The 23,418-nt window shown below is 45.3% G+C and overlaps 1 protein-coding gene and 1 long non-coding RNA gene across 3 annotated transcripts in view; one reads left to right on the top strand and one right to left on the bottom strand.

Moving 5' to 3' along the window:
- Positions 1-743: 743 nt before the first annotated feature.
- Positions 744-21,877, top strand: LOC125981143 (uncharacterized). Its single transcript, XR_007485838.2, has 4 exons — positions 744-949; positions 1,011-1,303; positions 2,248-2,379; positions 13,573-21,877. It is a non-coding gene; the product is annotated as an uncharacterized lncRNA (long non-coding RNA).
- Positions 2,930-23,418, bottom strand: part of hs6st1a (heparan sulfate 6-O-sulfotransferase 1a) — a 31,948-nt gene continuing 11,459 nt past the window's right edge. The window contains exons 2-4 of one of the 2 annotated variants that reach the window (XM_049740847.1): positions 6,453-6,678; positions 6,088-6,336; positions 2,930-6,008 (exon numbers count right to left, since the gene is read on the bottom strand). In XM_049740847.1, the coding sequence (XP_049596804.1) occupies positions 5,697-6,008; positions 6,088-6,336; positions 6,453-6,678 (787 nt within the window). In that variant the 3' untranslated portion in view covers positions 2,930-5,696. The remainder of the gene's footprint in view (positions 6,009-6,087; positions 6,337-6,452; positions 6,679-23,418) is intronic. The other variant, XM_049740848.2, reaches the window with a different exon arrangement.

Here is a 23,418-nt window from a genome sequence, read left to right as displayed (position 1 = left end):
CAGTTTGGTTTGTGCACTGAAAGGATGATGACAGTGATGGAGGGAGAGAAGTGAGCACAATGGCAGCTCATCCATCATAGATGTTAGTGTCATTATTCAATTACCGGCCATCCTTAACATCATACACAACGTGTGTGTGTGCTTTTAGAGATAGGACCCTCAAATCCCACTTACGTCCACATTATGACACCTTCTCGCTTCTGACCTCAATTGTAAATATTAAGGAGGTATCGGCTTGTTTTAAAAAAATGATACACTTTCAGAAAGGAGTTCTATTCGTTCCAGCTCATCTGTCCTGCTCTTGGATGACTTCACCTTTGCAGACGCTCCGCTTGACATTTGTCTCTCATTTTTCGCAGTGTGTCTGCTTCTCTTTCTCCTTTGTGAGGTTGTTAGAACAAGCGCTCATTAATAACCTACACTTTCTTTGCAGGTGGAGCGTGACTCCCTTTGCTAGTGCGGGCAGGCAGGGGGCAATGGGAATGCATAAAGAAGGTGGGCGTGGGTGTGATAGCCAAAGGCAAAGCTTCTCAGCAGGGTCAAACTCAAGGACGTGTGTCATTTGAGGTAGAGGTCCCCAACCACCGGCCCGCGGACCGGTACCGGGCCGCCAAGCCGCACAGAAAAAAAAAAAAAAAATTATACATTTTTTTTTTAATGACGATCAATTAATTCAGGTCAAGACACTCGTAATGGTCACGAGAGAGAAAAAATATTAAGAATTTATTTTAAAAATATAAAAAAAAATTGTCGATTCTCTCCTAATTACATCCGTCGGTGCACGTGTGTCTGATGACGTTTGTCCTGGTCACGTGACGTCACCCCTGTCGAGCCCGCGAAGCTAGCAAAAAATGAACAAGAAACGGAGACGTTTGGAAAACTTCTTCGGAAGGGGAAAAAAGTCCAATGAAGAGACGGAAGAAGAAGAGGCTACGATTTCTAAGTAAAGGTAAGCTGCGTTTAAAAGAAAATTTCTGGAGTTTTACTTAAAATATGGATTATCACCGCAGGTGACACGCCAAGCTCATTCTGTATAATATGTGGCGACAGGCTAGCTAACGAGGTAATGAAGCCTTCAAAACTGCTTCGGCAAATGGAGACCGAGCATTAAAAGATAATCCTTTGGAATTTTTTGAAAGAAAAAAAAAACCTAAACAAGAAGGACAGAAGAAATTACCGAAGGCCACCACAACCACATCAAGAAAGGGGAGTGCACTGAGAGCATCGTGGCTAACCGTGTTGCTAAGGCGAAGAAATCTTTTAAGATTTTTGAGAAACAAACTTCCACAAATTCAACGTACAGGTGAGTTTTATTTTTATGTGGTTTATATTTGTTATATTTGTTAAAAAGGCTGGTCCGCCAAAATGTTTCTCACCGGTTCGTGGCGCTAAAAAAGTTGGGGACCACTGATTTAAAGTACTTAGCACATAGAGTGGAAAATCAGTCCTGTTTCATCTCATTTAAAGATTTTGAAAGAAAAAGTAAAAGATTATATGAATCAACAAACTATTGTCTTGCTCCACTAAAGCAAAAGCAGAGTGAAAAAGAGAATAAGTCATACGTCAGAAGAGGCCTAATTGGGTCGGGTTGCTTTTCCCAATTTTCCGTTTTCTCTCGCTCCCGCCTTATGCAAGATTTAACAAGCTGCCATTGAACATTTGTGGGAGAAATGGGGCGGAAGAAACACCACCAGCCATCTCACACACACAAGTGTCGTGAATGCGATATCAGCAGCAAATCAGTCCAAGTACGCCACACGGGAAGCGGAACACTCCTTATGAATATTACACTCAACTCTGTATATGTGTTAAAAGCTTTTTCCATCTGCATGAGATCATCTGTGCACTTGCTCCACAACTGTCAAAATCTGCCACATATATATTCTAATCACACATGACTACTGATGGAATGAAAATGCCTGTGCGTCATCCGTTGCACATAAATTATCACCTACGTACATAAAAAAAAAGAGATGTTCCTTCATGCAAATCAAGATATATTGTACAGTTGGAAGTAAATCAAGTGCAGCAGGAAACAAATATTATGAGTCCTGATGACAAATAAATAATTCTCTGAAAACATGTAATCATCAGTGCTGGGTAGGAATAATACCAGCCAATGTTTTTTTTTTAAATGAGAAAAGTCAGCTTTAACCAGAAATTTCGTTATCTTGCTAGCCGTCTAGTTTAGCTGACACCTGATTCCGATCTGATTAGCGTTGATCAATAAACCTCTTTCCGTCCTAGGTCATCAAAAGATGAGGAGCAAAAACACAAAGTGGACAAAGGATCAAATGATTCTTAATTCCAAGAAGAAACGGAAAACACAAATTGGGTTTGGAGGACTTCATGACGTTTGTGGTGCTCTTTTCATATCTGGTAAGTTATTCTTCCCTTTTGTTTGAACTTCTAGTCACTGGTAGCTAACTCGTGCAGTTATAATGAGCTTGTGTGCACAGATTATTTCCAAAAGTCTAATTCCAAATAAGTCCCTCCGCAGTTTTCATTAAATTTTATATTAAGGGAGAGAAAAGACAAGAAAAAACAACCTCATTTTGACATTTTCCAATTTAAAAGTCATCCTGGTGACACGACATATTTGGGTAGTTATTAATCATACAAGTGACAACTCCTCGAGCCAATAGCGTCGCACATTCCCCAAACATCTGTTCATAAGTCAAGGATATTTACTTATAAAACGCTCCGGTTCACACTCATTGTTAAGTCGAAGCAGCTTTTTAGAACACTGATGAGCATTTTCCAAAGTAAAATGGAAGGAAACAACCGACGATGTTTTTTAAAGCTCAAACGAGCACCAAAAATCTGCATTTGTTATTTGTGTTGGCTTTAGTGATATGAAAGTAAATTAAAAAAAATTGTATGAAACTCAAGAAGTGGATGGAAAAATTGCAAGTACGACACAATCAAGTCTGTAAAAATGAAATCTTTTAATCGGTGGCTTGATGATTGATTCATGGTTGCAATCAGAGGAACCAGAGCCAGAATGAAGATGAAGACAGGAAGAGCCTGAGACAAACTGCCAATTTGAACAAAGTCTCAATCACTCGCTTTGAAATCATTTCCACATAAAAAAACAAACAAACAGGTTAACAACACTCATGTTTGCTTTGCTGTCACCATGGAAACGTGTTAAGACATCATTCTGGAATCATTTGAGTGGGATTAATTTAGCAAGTAGATTTTGGCATCCGATTAAACAATTATACAGTGGCGATACAAAAGACCATTGTATATTTTGTACAGTAAAAAAAATCTTTCAAGGGACATAAAAATGAAAACATAACAAAAACAAGATTAATTTCCTTTTCATGTTCATTCAGTGTGACGACGGCTCGTCAATCGTACATTCGCGTCTCCCTTTTGCCCTCTTATTGGTCGTCACGCCTCAACACTTGATGCCGGGGTTGGATTTTGACAGCTTGTATTGGATGTAATAGGAATCTTCTCATTAGGGTTAGTCACAAATATATAAATGTTGGATTGAATTTGCAACATTTCGTTATAATGTCACTTCTGGTTAAAATAAACATGCCATCATTTCCAGACGCAGAATGTAATCTGTTACTTTCATTTCAGTTTATCCAGTGATTTATTTTTTATCCATAACCCAAAATAATTAACAATAGAAAACTTACTCTAAATTGTTGAGGCTCTATGTTTTATATTAGGGGAAAAACATACTAAAATAATAATCAATACCTCAATAATGCCATCAAAATCCAACCCTGTCATTTTCTCCGAGTGAACGCATGCAAACTGGGTCGGGGCAGATTTACTAAATCTAAATAATGATATAAATAAGTATTATAGCAATACAATCACCTGACAGGGGACATGTGAGTGGAGGATTGGTCGCTATGGCAGCGAGGTTGACCACCGATTAAACAACAAAAATGTTATTATTAGTCATGAAAGTCGTCGCTCATTCAGTCAAGCACACCATTTACAAAGGCATACACAGCAGAAGGCGTAATGTACATATTATTTACACGCACATACAACACACACGCACACACACCGCATCCACACCAGGAGGAGTCAAGAAAAATGACTTTAGAATGTTAACTGGCAATTGTAATGTAGCAACAAAGGGTGGGAAGCTAGCGCAGTGATTCCCAACAATTGCCAAGGGAAAATAATATACAATTTACTACCAATAATGTAGCGTTTGTTTATCTATTCATGCCAGTGATTTAGTTTTTCAGTTTTTTTGGGTCGGGGGCACCAATTTGCTATTTCCTGAAAAGCTGCTCATTTGTGCTCTTTCTATAAGGCTCACAAGATGGCGCCAGAGCGCAGGCGACCAGACATCTTTTATAGATCGTGCCATAATGGACGTTGTATAAATCACCAAATAGGCAAATCTATGAGTAGTGTACGCAGGAGAACACAAAATACTTTTTATAGGAATGTTTGGTGGTGTCGACTTTGTGACTTGGCTCAATAAAGGTTGGGAATGACTGAGCTAGATGAGGAGCGGCTTCCTTTCTTTTGGCAGACATCAGATCGGGAGCTCATGCTCTTGGCGAGCGTCCGCAAAAGGCCCACGCACCGCAGGTTCCCTGCAACATGGAGGCACTGCAGCCCCTAAAAACTGTCTAAGAGCTAATGAACCACCTTTTGGCCTGTAGACGAAACAAAAAAAAAAAAACAGAAAAATGCCAGGCGCTAAATTAAAGGCTCCGGCCGCCACGGTGACCGCTTCTTCCCTCCTCGTGTCTGCAGTTTAAGGCCTTTGCTGTGACTTTGACAGCTTGCCCCCGACCGGCGTGAGCCATGCTAATTGGCTGTCAGGAGTTTGCAGGTGAAAGCACACGGAGAGAGAGAGAGCTCCCTCAGCGTTGACGCGAGGCAAGGCTACGCTCCGCTGGACACGGCAGCTCGGACGCTAACTAAAACAAAACAAACCCCACCTCCAAAACAGAATCGACGTAGGGAAAGCCCTCTGAGCATTTATTCCATATCCAGTAAAACAATTCGGCCCTCAAGTAGAACAACCGTGTCTTAGATAGTAAGTAAGCTTTGTGGTACTTTTTTTGGACACAAGTAGTACAACGGCGCACTAGAAGAATAACTGTTTCACTTTTGACCCATTAGTACATTATGACCTGACACGGTCTTTCTACTAGTTGGCTGGATTGTCAAGGATAGCGAAGATCTGCTCCAATGGCTTTCCGAAAAGCCTTTAGCTTAGATTTTGGACCGGCATTCTATCGAAAAAAAAAATACAAATAAAAATCAGGCAGCCATGTTGGTCTCAGTGGTATTACAATTCTGCTTTTGAAAAAGCATAAACCCTCACAGGGGGGAAAAAAGGGAGGGGGGGGGCACACGATGAGCTAAAATGGTCCTAAGGGTGATGAGCCTTGTGGCTTGAGAGCATTGTCCAGGAATTAGACGGATCCTTCGCCATCCGATCCAATGAATTCACACGTTTGAGGAAGAGAAAGTTGCATGTCAGCGCGTTCAAAAATACCCCTCGATTGCCTATGATGGCAGGAGATGCGGAGGAACTCGACGAGGGGGGGGGTTTACCAGGCGAGTGCTAATAATTGGGCAAACCCAGTCAGCCAGTCTCTGGTCGCCATAGCAACGGCGCAACCCGACTCTGCCTTTAAATTTTTTTCTAAATGGTCACTTGAAATGAGCAGTCTGAGGAGCGGCGCTTCAGTTTGCTACCAGCGGTTGATGATCTGGCTCATGTAGTCCTCGGTGGGGAGCCGGTTGCCCCCGGCCGCCTCCTCCGTCCGGCCGCCCTCTTCCTCGTCGACGACGTCGTCCCGCTCCTCTCCTCGATTGGGGGGGCGGCGGCGGGGCGAGGGCCACAGACTGAGGCCCAGGCCGAGCCCTTGGTGGCTCATGTGATTCTTGATGCGCTGGAGCCGGCGCTCCTGCTGCCGCGTGTACTGGTAGCGCTGCTGGAACAGGTCCCGGGCGTAGTCGTACAGCTCCATGTCCAGTTCGTTCAGCTCCTCGATGCGTTGCACCTGCGGTAGCGAGATGATGGGAAATTTAGAGTAGATACGGAGAGCCCGATTGTGATATTGAAATTCTGAAAGTACATACCGTAGCGTTGTCCAGGTCCACCCCGGCGGCGCGAGTACTGTTGTACTGCATGAAGGGTCGGATGAAGCGGAGTCTGAAGGTGCGCTCGAACAGGAACTGCGTTTTCCTCTGGTACTCCGTCAGCCCGAAGAAGGCCATGTCTCGCAGGTTCTTCTTGGCCGACTCCAGGAGGAGCTGCGCCCGCTTCTTCTCGGGCACGGTGGACATGTTGTAGCAACCCACCAGACTCAGATCGGCCAACATGCGCACCTGCCAAACGGCAAGTCGTTTCAAATGAGTCCGGGTCAAACGCTCTCAACTCATTCACTCCCATTGACGGATATAGATGTCAAATATCTGTATCGGGGGGGTAGTGCCAAGTTCACCTGTCTGTTGTTGGCCAGGTTGTAGGGACAGTCCATGAACTGCTGCAGGGTGCAGCCTGACCAGTCGGCGCCCTCGTAGCAGGAGGGCAGCTCCTCGGGCGTGGGCGTGCGTCCGTCGCACATGTGCAGCGAGGTCTTCCACGTGGCCCCCCGCTGCACGTGACGCCACTCGCTGAGGTAGCGCGACACCGGGTCCCTCAGCAGCGTGATGTAATAGAACTTCCTGCTGGAGGAAAGGCGGGCGACACGGGAGAGAGGGCGAGAGGGAGAGGTGAGCAAATTGCACTGAAAATTGGGCGTGACAAAAAGGTTAATCAATAAGCTAACGGGCGCGTTTAAGAGAGAGTCAAAACGAGGACGCTATTTAAATTAATGACTTTGCTCGCACGGAGCGGCCCAGCTGCAATGGGTGGGGGGGGGGGGGGGGGGGGGAGCAAGTGGCGATATGATAAGATTGCGTGCAATTCTGCTTTTGGCCGAGTCGTGGCGGCGTTTGCTTCAACGTGAAAATAAGAGAGGCTGGATGATGATGATGCTTTTAACAAATGTGAGCAGCAGACAGGAAAACAACATTGGAGAGGCGGCTGCTCTGGCTTAAGGTCACGAAGCCCAAAAAAAAAAAGAGACAAAAGAAATGAAAAATGCTGGCGCAATCATATTTCACTGCATTTTTGGTGGTAAAAGCATTTGGACTGCCCCACAGAGAGATGACTCATGCTGCATCCCACTTTTTTTTTTTCAGCGTGTGTGGTTTTGTTTGTGTCCATTCGTTTTTTGTTAGATTATTATTTTGTTTTTTGTTGATTAATGCACATCACACGCCCCAGGAAGAGACCCTCCCACCACAGCGGATACCTTCCCATGCTTTCAAACTTCACCTAATTACCGCAGTCTCATCAATCAGCACGTCCTCATTAGCGTGTGTGTATGGATTAATCTTCCAACACACACTCTTTCCGTTTGCATGCATCCATCAGCACAGCTTTGATTTTTTAGAAACAGGAAGAGTCGTCATCGACTAGACACCAAAGCGCCACGCTAAAAAAAACTTCATCGGGGAGATCCCAGACAACAAAATAGGCGCAAGAAAAAAAATTAGCACAGAGTGAACCCTAAATCCAGTGAGGAGGAACCAAACGCACTCGAGTGGCGGAATGACTCAAGAGCAAGATCAAAACTCCAAATGCCATCAATCTTGTCCTCCTCTCTAATGAAGGGGGGGGAAAAAAGGCAGTGAGTGGAGGGAGGCACGATCAAAACGGGAGCTGGGCGCATTGGCGAGATTCCTGTGATGACATTATCGCCATTCCCGACGCTCCCCAGAGTGCACCTCGTGCACGTGCGTGTGCGTGACTACGCCCATTAATTCAGCGATGACATTTCCCTTCCCATTCTCTGCCTGCATACCCCTGCAGAACCCAGCACGATTTGGCAAAAGAGGAGGAAGGTTAGCAGGAGAGATGGGAGGGGGGGAAATTGGGGGGGCCGGATGCGAATTTCAATTAGTTTTTTTCTAATAGTAGGAAAGCAGCGAGGGCCCAGAGCCCAAGTGATTTGTCAAAGTTATGGCTGCGGCTATAATGAAGGCAGGAGCGTATTAGCAGGCACAAATAAATAAAACACACACACACACACGATTGGTTTCACTTGCACTCACTCACTCACTCACTCACTCACTCACTCACTCACTCACTAGTCGGCTCAGGCCTGCAGGTGACGAGGGTTATTACGCACAATAAAAACATTAGCCGGTCTCCATATGACATTTGACTCGTTGTCACGGTCGGGGTGAGTCATTGAGCAGCTGCCTAATGCGCTTATGTAATATACACTCACGAGACGTAACATTAGATCCACTATTTGCGAGATGGCCGTATGGAAAATTCGAGAATATTTCCGGATCTCGTGAGCTGCGTTTGCCCCCCCCCCTCTCTTCTCTGTCACAACAATATCACAATTCATACAATTATACGAGTTGTTGCTCCACATCTCGGGCGACTTTTTTTTTTCCTGGCATAAATGTGTGCATGCATGTGCGAGGTGTGAAGCAAATCAGCCGACACTTTACAATATTGATTCATCTCCTTTTTTTTTTTGTCTCTTGTGCTAGTGTTGCGCAGCGCGCCGGTAATAAAGTGGGTGTTTGGCACGGACGAGTACGATGCGGCTATTGTCTGAGCCACTCTACTACTCTGGCCCACTTATTCCTTGTCCCTTCTTTTTTGGGTCTTTTGTTCACACCGGCTGAAAAGACTCCAGCCTGCGAATGTGGGCTTGAATCGTAGTAGCAGACTGAAAATAATAGAAATAGGCTACATGCTAGGCTATGAGTATTAGTCTCGTAAGCATCCGGATTAGGACCCTATAAGTATAGATTTTTTTTTTTTTTTTTTGGAGGCCACTATGTGTGGAAACTGCAAAAAATATTTTTCGCGGATTGCTCACCTGGGAGCCATTTGCCTTCAGGAGTCGGCAGAAAACGCAGCTGCCAGGGTCACGGGAAACATCTCCATAAAGGTCGTGAGTGTTGCTGGGGGGAGGCTAACGGCAACGCTGTACATAATTTCATGCACCGGAGGACGCAATCACGGTTGCGGCGGGTTAGAAAATAAAAGAAAAATTTGCGGGGTACGTTTTGGTAGCTGTTGTTGCCGCGAATAATTTACAATTTACCTACTGATGAAGACAATGAAATGTTTTTTTTGGGGAAAGCCCTGCCCGCTCACTTCCCGGGAATAGCCTGGTGGAATGTGGTGGTTGCAAGTACAGATGATATCACCCCTACGTTTGTGCATGCGTGACTATGTGTGTTTTGAAAAGCGAGGGAGAAACAACACGTCTGGACTTGATTGCGAACAGTGGCTCCGCAGACACGTTGACATATTTTTTGCTTTCAACCGTAAAATGACTCATTGCTATGTCAACAATATTCACACACACGCAAAAAGTGAAATGAAATGACTTTTAAATTTGGCACACCCAAAGAGAAGAGCGTTGTCAACAACTCTGCCAAATTGGAACGACTTTAAAAAAAAAAAATCACTGTACATTAAACGAGGCGCTAGTCACCAGCTAGCTTAGAAGCTAACGGTTCCTCTCGCCTCTCGATTTAAATAGCAATGAGCTTTTCTTTGAGCTATATAAAATAAATAAATAACTAAAATTGTATAACGCCCAATTTAATACGACATTAATGCCCCAAGCGACCGAGTAGGGTGATAACAACGTATATGAATAAATGTAGACTGCTGTCCAATAATGAGGCACAGAAATAGACACCTCCGCCTCAGACAAGCTCCAGGGTCATCTTTTCTTCCTCCCGTGTAGCGCTCCGACTCTCTCAGCGCCTCCGAGTCGATCGATGGCAGCCCGCGGGCTCCGACAACTCGCTCACTTCAGAGATTTTTTTTTTCTTAAACATACAGACGAGTGTGAAAAAAAGGAAGCGGAGACGAAACGGAAGGCCCTAGGCGATGTGAAGCTTTTGCAGTACAGATGTCGGGATTTTCTTTCCATTATGAAAATCTTGACAGAGTCGGATTCTCAGACAGAACCCGAGGAAATGTTAAAGGGTACAAACACTGACCCCTATCCCCGACTGGAATGTGCTCAGGCTTGTTGGCGCATGTAATTCAACTGGCAACAACCCAATTGTGGGGTGGGACATTACATTTGGGAAAGAATTTTGGAAACGCAGATCGTAACCTGAATAGCGAAAAAATCCATGAATAATTGAGCCCCTCAAAATGTTTATATAATCACCGATATAAATCATTTAAAGCAATGATATTTCAAACACACTCATCATTTCTAATCTAAAATTTGGCTTTTTTATTCGTGATTTTGATCCCAGGAGAATCAACCAAATCGAAAGAAAGAAGAAGCTTTGTTGCCCAACTGTTTGGGGCTTTATCCTTGGTTTGAAGCCAGCTGATGATAAATAATAACGACTATTGTGCGCTAAGCTTGCCTTTGAGAAGTGGCGGCAAGCCCAAGATCATAACTTCATTCATTGTTTTATGGCGGAGCAACATTTGCACGGCGTAAATACATCTGTGAGTTTTAAGAACAAGCAATGGCTGCACCTGCAGAGTATGACCTCATCCTCCTGATGTGATGATGTCACTTACTGCCTGGTCCTCAAAGCTCACTTTTTAGCTGAGAAGAGGAGGAGATAATGAGGAGAAAATAAGCAGCAAGTAGGAAAGGGTGGCTATTCAGAGCTCGGGGGGGGCCATTAAAATCTGGGTAAAAAGGGGGCTAATGAGGAGGAGACCGGGATGGGTGCTTGTGCAAAAGAGGAGCACACACACATACCCTCTTCTCCTCTGGCTGAGATTAAAATGTGCGACACCCATTTACCCCCGCAAATCAGTCGGTGCATACAAGACTCCAGGCAACAGGGGGTGTGTTTGTGTAACTGCAGGATAGAGTGTGAAGTTAGACTGATAAGGTAGGTAACAGTCAAACATTTGTTTATTGTAAAAAAAAACGACAAAAAACGGTCGTAACCTGAACCCTTAGCGACTGTGACGTCTGTCGACACTAAGTCGCAGTACAAAACAAAATGGCCGCCCTGAGATGGATAAAACCGGTGGATTTTTTATGCTTAATTCTTATTCCACAAACACTATATTAATTATAATGAAATATTTAGACTAGTGGGAGCGCCAAGAACATATTTCAAGACGATATTCGGACTTAACGTCCCCTTTAAATTCATGCTTTGTGTTTGAAACATTGCCAGTGCTAAAGCTAACAAAATCCCATTGGGAAGCTAACAAGAAAATTAGCATTGTAGACGCAATGTAGCACTTCGCGTGACAATCTCTATTCACGGAAAGATAAGCAGCAGTCTCGACAGATCCCCGGCAACATGGCCAAACAAACAAAGTGGAGTCATGTGAGGATTCTTTTCTGTGGCAGGGTATCCTTGAAAAGTAAAAGTAAGAAATGGAAAGGGGAGAAAGATAAAGCGGCACAAAAGCAAACAAAGACGTTGTGACATTTAACTGTCAGCGCAATAACAGAAACACACTGTTTCTTTGTTATGGTTATTCCACTCTATTATGTTTTCATCGATGCCACAAAGTTAGCGAGACAATTTGGACAGTACAGTGCGTTTCACATAAAAGTACGTTTTCTAATATTTGTGGCTTTTATATCATGTTTCCCCATTGTATCGTTTTTTGCGATCATTTTCAGGCAATTTTTCGGACACTCTTCAGGGAACGATACGTAAATCCCGAACGTGTAATATGCTGGCACAAGATAGAATGTACGCTCTTCTGTCTTTCGCATTCTCGTTAGAAAGGGAAAAGGAATGTGGCAGCATGTCACTGATCCCCGTCCCTGCGGCGACCATTTCCACTGACCAACCCACCAACCACAAATTCACCCTAGGGAATCGGAAGGGGGGAGGACAATTGGCTCTTTAAGAACTGAGGCAAAAGTGTGAAGCCAGGCAGAAGTGGGTGAAGGGGGGGTGTTTTATGTCTATGTGTATGGATAGTGTGTGGGCTAAGCAGAGCTTCCAAGTCTAATTTAGGCTTCTGGCTTGTTGGAAGGACTGCGCCAACCATGTAGCCTCCAGAGTGAATCCATAGATTTATTTATAAATATAAATTTGAAGTTTGTCTAAAGACTGAGAACTATTTAGATTGCGGAGACAGAGCATTGAAATGCGCTTAGCTAGCAAGCTAGCTATTGGACATTCGTTGCGATGAGCCTGTTAGCTTGCGAGCTAGCTGATTGCTATAGTACCTCTCGTCGAGTTATGAAGCCTTTGAGAGGACATTTTATGACTAGTGAGAAGATAAAAGATGCTAGCATGCTGTCACGCAATCAGCGGACACAATTTTGATGCCTCCTATATACAGTTCTTGCCGATGGTTAATTGCACTCACTTCTCTGCGGTGTGTCAAATTTGTGAGATATCCAGTTTCACTTCACAGGGACTTTAAGACAAGGCCAAGAGGCTAATGAGCAGTGCTTTCAGGGAAGGTGGGGGACGGCACCAGCAAAGAAAGTTCCACGGAAGCAAAGCATGAAGACAACATCCTCCGCTTCATTAGGCAGCTGCAGCATGTCGAAGCATTTTCCGGAACGATTAAAAGCAGAAATATAAAGATGAGGAACGAGAAATGGGGGACTACTGAGAGCTAAATATTGTGCACCAGGCACGACAAGTATTTCACAACAATGGATCTGTGTTGCGTGAATATGCTGAAAGAAGCACATTGTCTGAAAGCCCTTCAAGACACCTCCGTTCTCTAAGCTCCTGGCTGCAGACCCCACATATTTGCAGTTTATGCTTCAGGTTCAATGCAGTTAGCTTACGAATAATAATACTAATAGCGCTCGCTCGCTCGCACGCAAACAAACGCGCGCTCCCAATTGGCAGCTGCTAACCTCGGGATTAAGTCCAGTGTGACGGACACGATTTTCAGAGCGCATCTGTGACGGGGCAGAACAAACACACGCAGCAAAAAACGAAGCGCCGAGCGGCAGCATTTTGTCACTGGCTTGTGAAGTGGGAGGAGGGAAAAAAAAAAAAAAAAAAAAAAACAACCACCACAGAGCAAAAGAAGAAAAACTAGCAAAGCCTGGGCACCATCTGCCAGGTGCACATTCCCGACAACGCTTGCAGATTTAAAAGCCTACTTTGAATTCTACACAGATCTGAAAATACTATGTTTAAAAAACTAAAAGATGAGAGAAATGGAACCACCTGGGGAAGAGGAGAGTTTGGCGGTGGTCTCCCTCTTTGGATGAGGACAAGAAAGGGATTAGCTAAAGTGATGTTTGCATTTGATCAAAAGACACTTAGGAAAAAAAATCCCGGCTTCGCTTGGTGCAAGGATCGTATACAATCCCGCCTTCCCGTCCGTCTCTCGTAGAATTACGTATGACGGCTTTAAGAATTGAAAAGCCTTCTCGCCACACAATTTAAAGATTGTCGCTCTTTGATATGACACTTTGATTTTCCGCAACATCTTCTAAGAGGGCATCCCTCGATTGTAAGACTCGTGACATCTGGCCTCCACGGAGCATCAGCTTCCATGTGTGTGTGTGCCTTTAAAAACATGTGTTCCGCTCTTTGTATGCGTGCCCATCCCAGGCATCATCTCCCCGCGCTCGCTAATCCCGGATGACACGCGGAGGAATGCCGAGTGGCAGCAGCTGTTGGCCCGGCCGACGTTCCCCGACGCCCGGCAAGAAACAACTTGCCAACGCTCTGCTCGTCATCTTGCGGTTGGGCCTTGGCGCCGCTCTGAATGGTGAGTTCACAAAACGGTTATGAGAACAAGACGCGTAAATTGGAGTCGCGTGATTGGCGCACTTGCAAAGCTACCGTCATGACTTGCTCGTTTTATTTGTTCCATCTCCATAGTGAAAATTTGCAAATAACTGAAACCCAATAGAATACATTGGCATAAATAAATAGATTTCCAAAATTCCTTCAATCTGAGGTTAAAAACAAAAAAAGAGGCCTCCTATTACAAGAACATTTTAAAATTTTAATCTATTTTGATTTACTGTGCATTTCTGCAATTGGCCACAAGTGGGAGACATACTGTTTAACACTATTTACAATTGAAAGAATAAGACTTAAAACAGGAAGTAAGCCAACAATAGTTTGGGCTAAAAATTACTTCACGCTTGTTTTATAATGTATATTAATGGACATGATTATTGATGTATATTGTGAGGTAAGTTTGTCATTTGGAATGATAATGGGATGTTTGCTCTAAACACAGATGTACACTCAAACACTGTATGATTTGTCTTACCAATTATTCTCTCAATATATCACATCCTTGTAAAAGTGTTTGTATGAGTTTAAATTGTCGGTAATGTTGTAAAAACATGCCTAAACAGTATCTAGCACAGATTTAAGTTCTTGCGGATGATGTGGAAGACGGTTTACAGTATTAGGGCGAGAATGCAGAATAGCAACAGCTGTGCTTCTTGTAGATGCACCCCAACGGGATTTAAAAAAAATAAATAAATAAAATACGCCAACTATTATCAACATGTCGTCATTGAGGCGGAGGACCCCTCCAACTGGAACGGCATTACTTCGCAATTCAAAAGCGGGAAGGATCTAAAAGCGGGAACCCGGAATTAGCATCGAGCGCATTTGCCATCTGCTTCCATTGGCAAAGTGTGGACTTGTTTGGCTTTAAAAAAACAAAACAAAAAAGGCATAAAAGTTTTCTTTCCGCCAGGACAAATTAAACCAACACTTTTCTACTTTCTTGACACGTAAATATATTAACGTCATTTTGTAAAAGAACATTATGGTCTTAAGAGCTCTTTAGCATTTAGCGTTGGCATTAAACCAGCAGATTGAGGCCTTAAAGGACTGGAGCCGCTACTGAAGGGAGTAAATACATTAAGTGAAATGTCTTGTCTCCGCGAGACTAACAATAGCAGATTTTGTCTCCTCGGAAGCTATCAAAGGCGGCGTGGGCGGAGGCTGATATGTAATTAAATGAATGCGCCCAGACGAAGGAAACAAGTCCAGGGAAGCGTGCGCGAAGCTCCGACAAATCCAGAAATCAGATCGAGCGAGAGGAGCTTCCCTCAGCGTGTTTAATGAAGTCGAAGAATGTCAAAGTGGCTCTTTCGTCCTTCGATATTTTTGTAGACGGTGGGGGGGGGGGGAAAGTTTGCAGATGAAGGGCCGGGGAAGCCAGAGATAAGCTGGCCACTGACGATATTGCGGCTGAAGCTCGCAACAGAGCGAGTGCCGGGGGAACAATACGCCGCCGCGCAAATGAGGCTCCTCCATATGGCGAGCGAAGCCAACACACGCCGTAACGGAGTCCCCAGCGGAGGCTTGAGCGCTTTTGCACATTTTTTTAGTCTGATGTAGGAGACGGTGAAGGAAAAACAGGATGCGAGGACAGGATGAGGATGGATGGCTGGAGGAAGCGGCTTAACGGAGGAAATTAGAAAAATGTGCACATTTACATTCTGCAAGTAGCAGAGCAAACTTTTTTTTTTTTTCTTCTTCTGACCAGACGGCCTAACTCCCACACGCCGGGTCGCCGTCGAGTTCCTTCCTCTCGTCTTTTTATCAGATCAACCGCCCACGTCGGTGCATCCCTAAAAAACACTATTAACTGCTGACCTCCAGACGCGCCGTGGTCCAAAAAGTCGTCCGCTTCTTCAATCCGCCGCCTTCTCATCTTGCGCTCGGCCTTGACGAGGCTGCGGGTGGCGAACTCGCCAGTTTGCAAAACCGGGAGGAAGCGTTGCGTTAAGCCAAAGGTTAGATTTTCTCAGTCGAGTATTCTCAAGGCCACTCAAGGGGACAAAGTCCAAATGTTATTTTTTTTTCCAAAACATGACATCCTGCGTATCGGTATGCAAGCTCACGATGCCTTTGAGTGATTATCAGAAAGCGTTGCGCAAGTCTGACGAGTCCCTCGGCAGCGCTGGAATTCCTTCCAGAAGGGAACACATGGCGGCTTCCAACTTGCAAACGTAAATCCTCGCAAATGTAAATAACAAAAGGTCGGAGATAACGAGCTGGGGTTAAAGCTCACTTTTAAGCCCCGCCTCCCTTGATGGTTATGCGGGGATGATAAGCCTGTGATTTCTATCTTTATCTGCCCTGGTTGAGGGAGAGGGCTGAAAAAAAAAAGCCCCTTCCCAGCATTCCAAGAGCATTCCAGTGACATTGGCTCTGTGAACCCCCTCCCCTCACTTCTGGTTCCCTTCTTTCCGCCTCTCGATACTTTGAACGTTTAGAATGTTTTGCGGAGAGACTTGCCAGAGTCGAAGAGTCCCGTGGTGGGACTCGGTGGTGGCCTTGATGCTTTGACACAAAGAGGAGGCACTTTGATTTCTTGTCGCCCTGGTTTTGTCTTTCCCCGGCCATTGCTCATTTCTCTCTTCCCACCTCTGCGGGGATTTGTGACGCTCTAATAGAGGCATCAAGTACGTCAGAACAGCTGGAGCCGGGATGCGTGCGGCGCTGGAGACCATTACGCGGGCCTGCGTGCGTTGGGATCAGGTGAAAACATCTGCGCAGCGAGGAGCCACGGGAAATATCACGTCGCCAAAGGCGGGCCGGGGATATCCGTCACGCTTTGTCACATCATCTCGTCCGGTCGCATGGCGAGCACGCAAGGACTCGCGCTGACCCGTCCCGCCGAGCCCGGCCGAGCCCAGGGCGGCTTTTTTTATCTCCCGCCGTAAATCAAACATCTTCTAATTGTCCCTGACTCGCCTGCTCTCTGACAATCTGCTCCTTGACAAGCGGCCCCATATTGTTGACAAATGGCGCCTTGGACAACAAGCAGTCGGGGTAATTGAGTGTTTATCGGGGAGGGGGCATCCAGTTTTTTCCTGCTCGGCACATCCCGTAAAGTTTGATAAGACCCGCCAGATGTAACCAGCGCCAAACTGAACACTTATCGTTAGACCTGATTATCAAAGAGTAAACAGCGATTATCTTGTGGTGTGGGGTGATTTTTATTCCCGGGTGGATAACAATCGACAATCATAAACCCCGACCCCCCCTCACCACCACACACATACCCCGTCGACATTGAAACAATTCAAGCGCCGGCGTCAAAGCAAGAGTAATGGATCCTAGCAGGAAACCTAAGCCAGATCGTCGGCAAAACAAAAGCGCTCATTGTAATCGCCGGCTCTCTTGTGCATTCATCCCGCCGCTAATCCCCTTTCATATTACTCTACCTCCACCATTAGAAGAGAAGAATTAGGATTCTACCGTCGATCTCTAATCTCCTTCCATTCTCTTCTGCCCCCTCCCTCGATAAATCGACACAATGGACAACACACGGGATATAATATGCAAGAGCCACGGAAAACAAACAGCAGCCTAGTTTTCCTTGAATGCTGAAAGCCCGGCGGGCCAGGATGGTGGGAATCAAAAGATTTCTTCAACATTTTTTGAGATGGAGACTGATCTGAAAATGGCAGCTGATTAAACAAACCTAAGGTCTTTGGAAGATGGTTCCAGAACTTTGCTATGATTGGACTTGATCTACGCCTTGTTCTTCTACAACGGTGCTTTCCAAGGGCGAGGATGAACTTTTACACCAGAGGCCTGAGCCAAAGCACATGTGATGGAAAAGAGGAATATTGATCATCATTGCCATCAGATGGTTTGAATTATGACGGAGACTAAAGCCTTTGAGCCTCTCTGGCCTCCATATGTGAACATTGAGGGGATTGTTTCTTCTTCAGGTCCAGGTATCTGCCCCGAGGTATTTAGATGAGGGCAATTTGTGACATTCCTCGCCAAGAATTTGATTACGGAGACAATCTGCTAGCTCACAGACAAATGTCCTTCTTCTCCTTGGTCACATGCTTCAGTCCACCTGTAGCTGAATAAACAATGGAACTGGATTCTGGAGGACCTCAAGGACCACACATTCTTGCTCAAGGATATGATGTCAGGCTTGGATTTAATTTGCCGCTTTCTCCAATGTGTTTACAAGGTACTTTTGAAGGGAGTGATGTCATAAGTCATGATGTCCAGCCGTTATTAGTCAGATGGGACGGAGGAACCGAGAAGAAGTAATTTTACCACCAAGGTAAAATAGACGAGACCTTTTATAAGCTCTTGCTAATTCAATTTGATAAATGCAATTATTTTCGGATGATTCGATTGTCTCAAAGGAGAACGGAATTCCAGATCCCCCCCACCCCCACCCCGAGCAGCAGGTGGCACCACTGATTTTTTTAGAAGATGACTCTCAAATGTTTTTACATCTCCTGCCAAACTGCAGACATGAAATACCTGCCAATTTCCCTCCTTCATTGGAAGCCACCAGCTGCCATTCAAATGAAAACTAACTTCCAGGCCAGGATGAAGTGTGCGTAGAGCCACATGAAGTTTTCATTGGCTTTTGCCAGCGTCTTCTGCAAGTTCTTGTTATTGCAGGCCCGCCTGGACGCAGGACAGCTGCATTCCTTTCTGCTGCTTCAGCGTCAATCACTTGACATTCCTACGAATCCCGAAACGTTTGCCAGGAGTGAGGCATGCACGCTGCAAACCATGTGTTCTTATTTGGAAAGGCGAGTGAGTGGGGGGGGGGCGGGTTAAGTCTCAAACTGGGCTCGGCACCAAAAAGCTGTATTTTGAACAAATTAGCTCTGGCTTGTGTAGCTCCTCGTCCCTTTCATTTAGCCTCGGCTTGGATTTTGGGACTGAGGATTGGTCGATAAATTCTCATGTCTGAAACCACTGAAAAAGCATCAAGTCAATTAAGTGTGGCAAAATTGTTCTTTTCAAAAAAAAATATCAATGCAAAAGTCCGATTAAGGAAACCGAGGATGTTCAATTTGCCGCCATGGCCTACAGAACAGGAAAAATCCAAAGATGCCAGTGGGATTTTACTTAATGTACCAAGTCCTGATCCTGAAAATAATTTGACAAAATTGTTCCTCTAGAATTAACTTCACCGAAATAAATACAGCCCAGCCTTTTCTAGTCTCCACAAAAGAAACATAGCTGGTTGGTTGAATCACATAAGTCGACTGCCAAGAGTCGCGGAACTCCAACGAAATCCTCTCTTGATACCCGCAGCTCCCGGGACGAGGCAGTCTCAGGGTGATTGGTTCTGATCTGGCCTGATCCGGCCTCGCAACAGGCTGCCGCGCGACGGTGCTCAAGGACAACCCGGCCCAGCCTCCCCACCTGTCAGCGCCGGACCACAGGGGAGGGATTAAGCGCAGTCGGGGCGAGGGGGAAGGGTGGATAAATTAAAGGGGGAAGCAAAAAAAGAGATCTGAGCGCCAATCCGCTGAGCAGCAGGGATCCCGCCTGCCCCGCCTTCGGTCCGGGGTCGGCGCAGGAGACCGTGTCACATTCTTTCAATTTCCCCAGGTCTCGCTGTTGAGAGCGATCACGTCTACACGGAAAAAAAAAAGGCTAGTTGCATAATTTTTCTTCCTGTACCATCCCAGGCCTCGGCAAAAACAGCCTTGAGTCATGACACAACAAATCACCGGGGAAGCTGGAATAAAACTTTTCTCAACTCGTGGCTTGCTCAGGATCGGATGTTATGACTCGGCTTCGTTTTCAAATGCCATTTTTGCCGTTCGTTATCATCGCTTCCTGATTCGTTTTCCGGTCCTGATTTGTTTTCCGGGCCTCGGAAGCAACTTTGACCGACGCTTGTTTTTTTATTTATTTTTTGCCCGGGCTCACAGCTCAGCCATTGAATCCCCCTGCAGAAGGCTTGGCAGAGGTACACACTCTCCATGAGTGCTCCTCTTCATATTTTGACTCCAGCTGCTTCTCACTTAATATTCGCCGCTTTTAACCCACTGCCAAGTCATTTTACCCCCCAATCTCAGTTTCTCCTTTTCCCCGCCATTTAGTGGAACCTCACTGTGTTCTGACACCAAGCATGAAAGTCATTCAAATAATTATCATCTAATTGTTTGGACTGGTATTCATGCGTAGTAGAAGAAACAATCTCGCTTGATTCCAACAGTGTCTGGCAGCTCGGATGTGGCGGCTAATGCAACATTAATGCAGATTGTTTCACGGGAAAAGCATTCCGCCATCGCCACGTTCCAAAGACGACCATTTGGCATCCCGACGCTGACATCAGTGGAAAATATGCACCACGCGCGTTTATAATTTGCCACTTGGGGAATGCGACGCTGTTGATGTTGGAAAACGTTTCAAGTCACTCAGGAATAAGAAAGAAGGAGAACGCAATCCAGATGACTTCATAAAGTCTGAATAAGCACAAGTTTTTGAAAAAAAAAAAAGACTTTTTCTCGCTTTTTATCGTTCGCACATCCGCTTAAATCTTCTCTCCCGCTGCCCGGGAATAAAATTGAGAAAAACACCCCCGCCTCCAAACAATGATTTAATTAGCTGATTTAATTAACTGATTAACAAACTTCCATTTCGATGCTACAAATAGCGGCCAGCGTTTCTAATCGTTGTGGCAACGTGGCTGCATTTGGCGCCGAGCGCTGCCCTACTTACACGGCATTTTATATTTATACGAACGTACACACACACGTAGAACGGAAGCGCATGAAGACCGATGTGACAGATACCGTTAAACAAATAAATTAGTAAAATTGTGAGTTGAAATGAACAGACACTCGTGCCGCCCAAGTTGGGAGGCACTGGAGGATTTGATGCCAGGGTCTACGACTTTAGGGGAAATTGTAAAGTCGGAAACATAGTTAGATGTTTGCCACTAGGGGGCGCCTATTATTCCCTTCAGGGTGATATTTGCCATGTTCAAACTTGCCCCCACTCTCATCGATGACTAAAAAGACTTCCTGTGTCTTTGTCGTGTCTTTGAGTCTTTTGGGACTATCCTGTTCATGTTGTGGCATGTGCAATAAAAAAAAAAAAAAAAACTCATTCCATATTTTTCTCAATCTATAACTGTGTGTGCGCGCAGCCAAGTCTCCGATTTTTGTTCTCCAACAAAGGAAGGAGTACGTCCCCGGTTAAATTAGCAAGTTTCATTCCATCAATGTTCATAATTATTTCATGGGCTTGAATATTTCATGTGCTGTGAGTGAGTGTCTGTGTGTGCGCACGTGTATATCTCTGCCGCTGTGTTGGTGTGTGTGATTGTGTTTAGAGCGTCTGCTCGTGTGTGTGTGTGTCAAGACATTAAGTATTAACCGAGCTAGGGGGCTCAGAGATGAACGTCCGGGTCCTCTTCTTCTCTCCCGGCATGCTCCGCCGCACACTTCTGTCTCCCCATTTCCAGGATCGGAGCCTGGGGAGCTGTCAAGGCGCACTACGCCGCTTTGTGTGTGTGTGCGCATGTGTATTAAAAGTGCATTGTCTGACAACATGGGGGAGACGAGTCATGCAAAACCCAGATGAGTTAATAATGCTATTTGAGGTTCCCTCTTGTAAAGGCGCACATGTAGAAAAAGTGACGGGGCGGCCCTCCCTCTCCGGCGCGTTCCATCTGTCCCTTCCCGTTCCCTTGTCCTTTTTGTTCCGAGAGAGCGAGCGGAAAAAGACAAATTGAGGCGGTGCGGCGAAGAATGTTTTGATGGAGCGCCGGCACCAAACAGGTGTCAGCCCGTAAATCTATCGACCTGTCAGCCCTCCTTCTCTTTTTCTCGCTGTATTCATTTGTTCCTTCTATCTGGGTCATCCTTTCTTCTCCTTCCCGGCGGCCCGTATACAGGAGGCATGAGAAAAAAGGAGAGTGAGGGAGGGAAATAATGATAAAAGAGGGAGGGGGGGTAGAAAAAAGGACCTTGGGATATTTGTCAAAGGGCGGCCACTAGTGTCCGCAGCTCCTATTAGCTTGTTTAGCCCCATTTCCCAATAGGCGCTATCTGTACGGCTAGCTAGTATTAGAGACGCAGGAACATAGCGAGTGGCACGAAAGCGTAGCGACCAATTACTGGCAATCGTTCAATACTTAAAAAAATAATGGAACTCATCTAGAATAATATGTGAAACGGAAAAACATTGTCCGTACAGGTGTTGGCACAAGAGGGAAATAAACGACAGATGAATTAAGAAAATGACAAACTAGGCCCAGGGGGAGAATGGAAGGAAGGAAGGAAGGAAGGAAGGAAAAGGGCCAAATCCCGCCTGGAATAACACAAAAGTCTCAACTGGGGGGAGCGTAAACGCACACAAACACCCAGCTGGGGAGAACAAATAAAGACCTTCGGCCTGTCGAAATGTCGAGCTAACGTTTAACTAGCTAAGCAAATCGACACTTACGTAATGACTGTGTGCCAAATCTCAAAGCGTCATTGCGAAACCAACAAAGCGTGTAGCACCTCGAAAGTGTGTGAAAAAAAAAAACACAAAGACCAATTCGACTAGAAACAACAACAACAAAAAAGTCTTACCTGTTGCGAAAGAAGTTCATGTAAAAGGCGTCAGTGGTGGGCGACCATGTAAGAGAGAGAGAAAAAAAAACAGAGGGTAAATAAGGAGACGTGTTGATGAGGAGGCGGGCAAAACACGTTGAAAGTAAAGGGCCTGCTTTTTAAATGCAAATCCGTGACGAGCAATGCTCATACATACTGTATGAGAAGAATTGGCTTCGAAAATAAACAACGAGCGCTTGCTCAGTGCTGATTTATTAAGATTCCAAACAGGAGGTGCTAAATTCCCAAATTTCAAATCGTATCGTGAATTCCTTGGAAATTGTCAATGGAATGATAGACAGGACTGAAAAGATGACCTATTTAGTAGATGACAGAAAACAGACAGATGAGGTAAACATGACACCCCGAAACCGATTTGGAGACAGCGTGCCAAAATCCATGACTGTGTTAAAAAAAAAAAAAAAAAAGTGTGGTGGTGGTGGTGTTGTTGGTGAGGATGGCTTGACACCTCATTATAAATGAATGAGAGCTCTGGGGAGAAAGAGACAAACACACAGCTTCCCTTGGACGAGCCCGCCAGATGGACGGACAGGTAGAAAAGAGGAGTGATTCCCAAACGCCCCTTTCGTCTCTTTCCAAATCGTCCGGCAGGCTTCTCAGATGGCGATCCAGGTGGAAGCAGGCAGAAAGGGAGGGATTGACGAAATTGAACAGAGTGGTGACAAACGGAGGGGAGGCGTGAAAGAGAAAGCGAGCGGGTGATAGAAGCCCGCTGGCGTCTGTCGTCGAGAAGCTTGAGATGGATTTAAATGTAGCCGATGCTAACGAAAGCTGCTATCTCGTTAGCGCTAATATAAAACACCATATATTCGGGAAATGTATTCCGCCAGATGTTGGTGCCAATTTGATTGCAATAGTCGAAACTTTCGTGACGGGTACCCGCTTTTCGTGTCGAACTAATGGGGAGGAGGGATGACAAAATTGCGCCGAGAGGTGACAAATGAAGAAAAGGCGCGAGCGGGTGCACGCCATGCCTGATAGAAGACTGCTGGCATCTGTCGGCTTCCATCAGATGGACGGCGAAAGATGCGATGAGATGACAAGAGTGGGAAGGGTGGGAGTGCGTGTG

Source organism: Syngnathus scovelli, chromosome 14 (assembly GCF_024217435.2).
Source record: "Syngnathus scovelli strain Florida chromosome 14, RoL_Ssco_1.2, whole genome shotgun sequence".
Taxonomy (NCBI): Eukaryota; Metazoa; Chordata; class Actinopteri; order Syngnathiformes; family Syngnathidae; genus Syngnathus; species Syngnathus scovelli.
The sequence above is the reverse complement of the archived record's forward strand: the minus strand, read 5'-3'. Positions and strand labels throughout refer to the sequence as shown.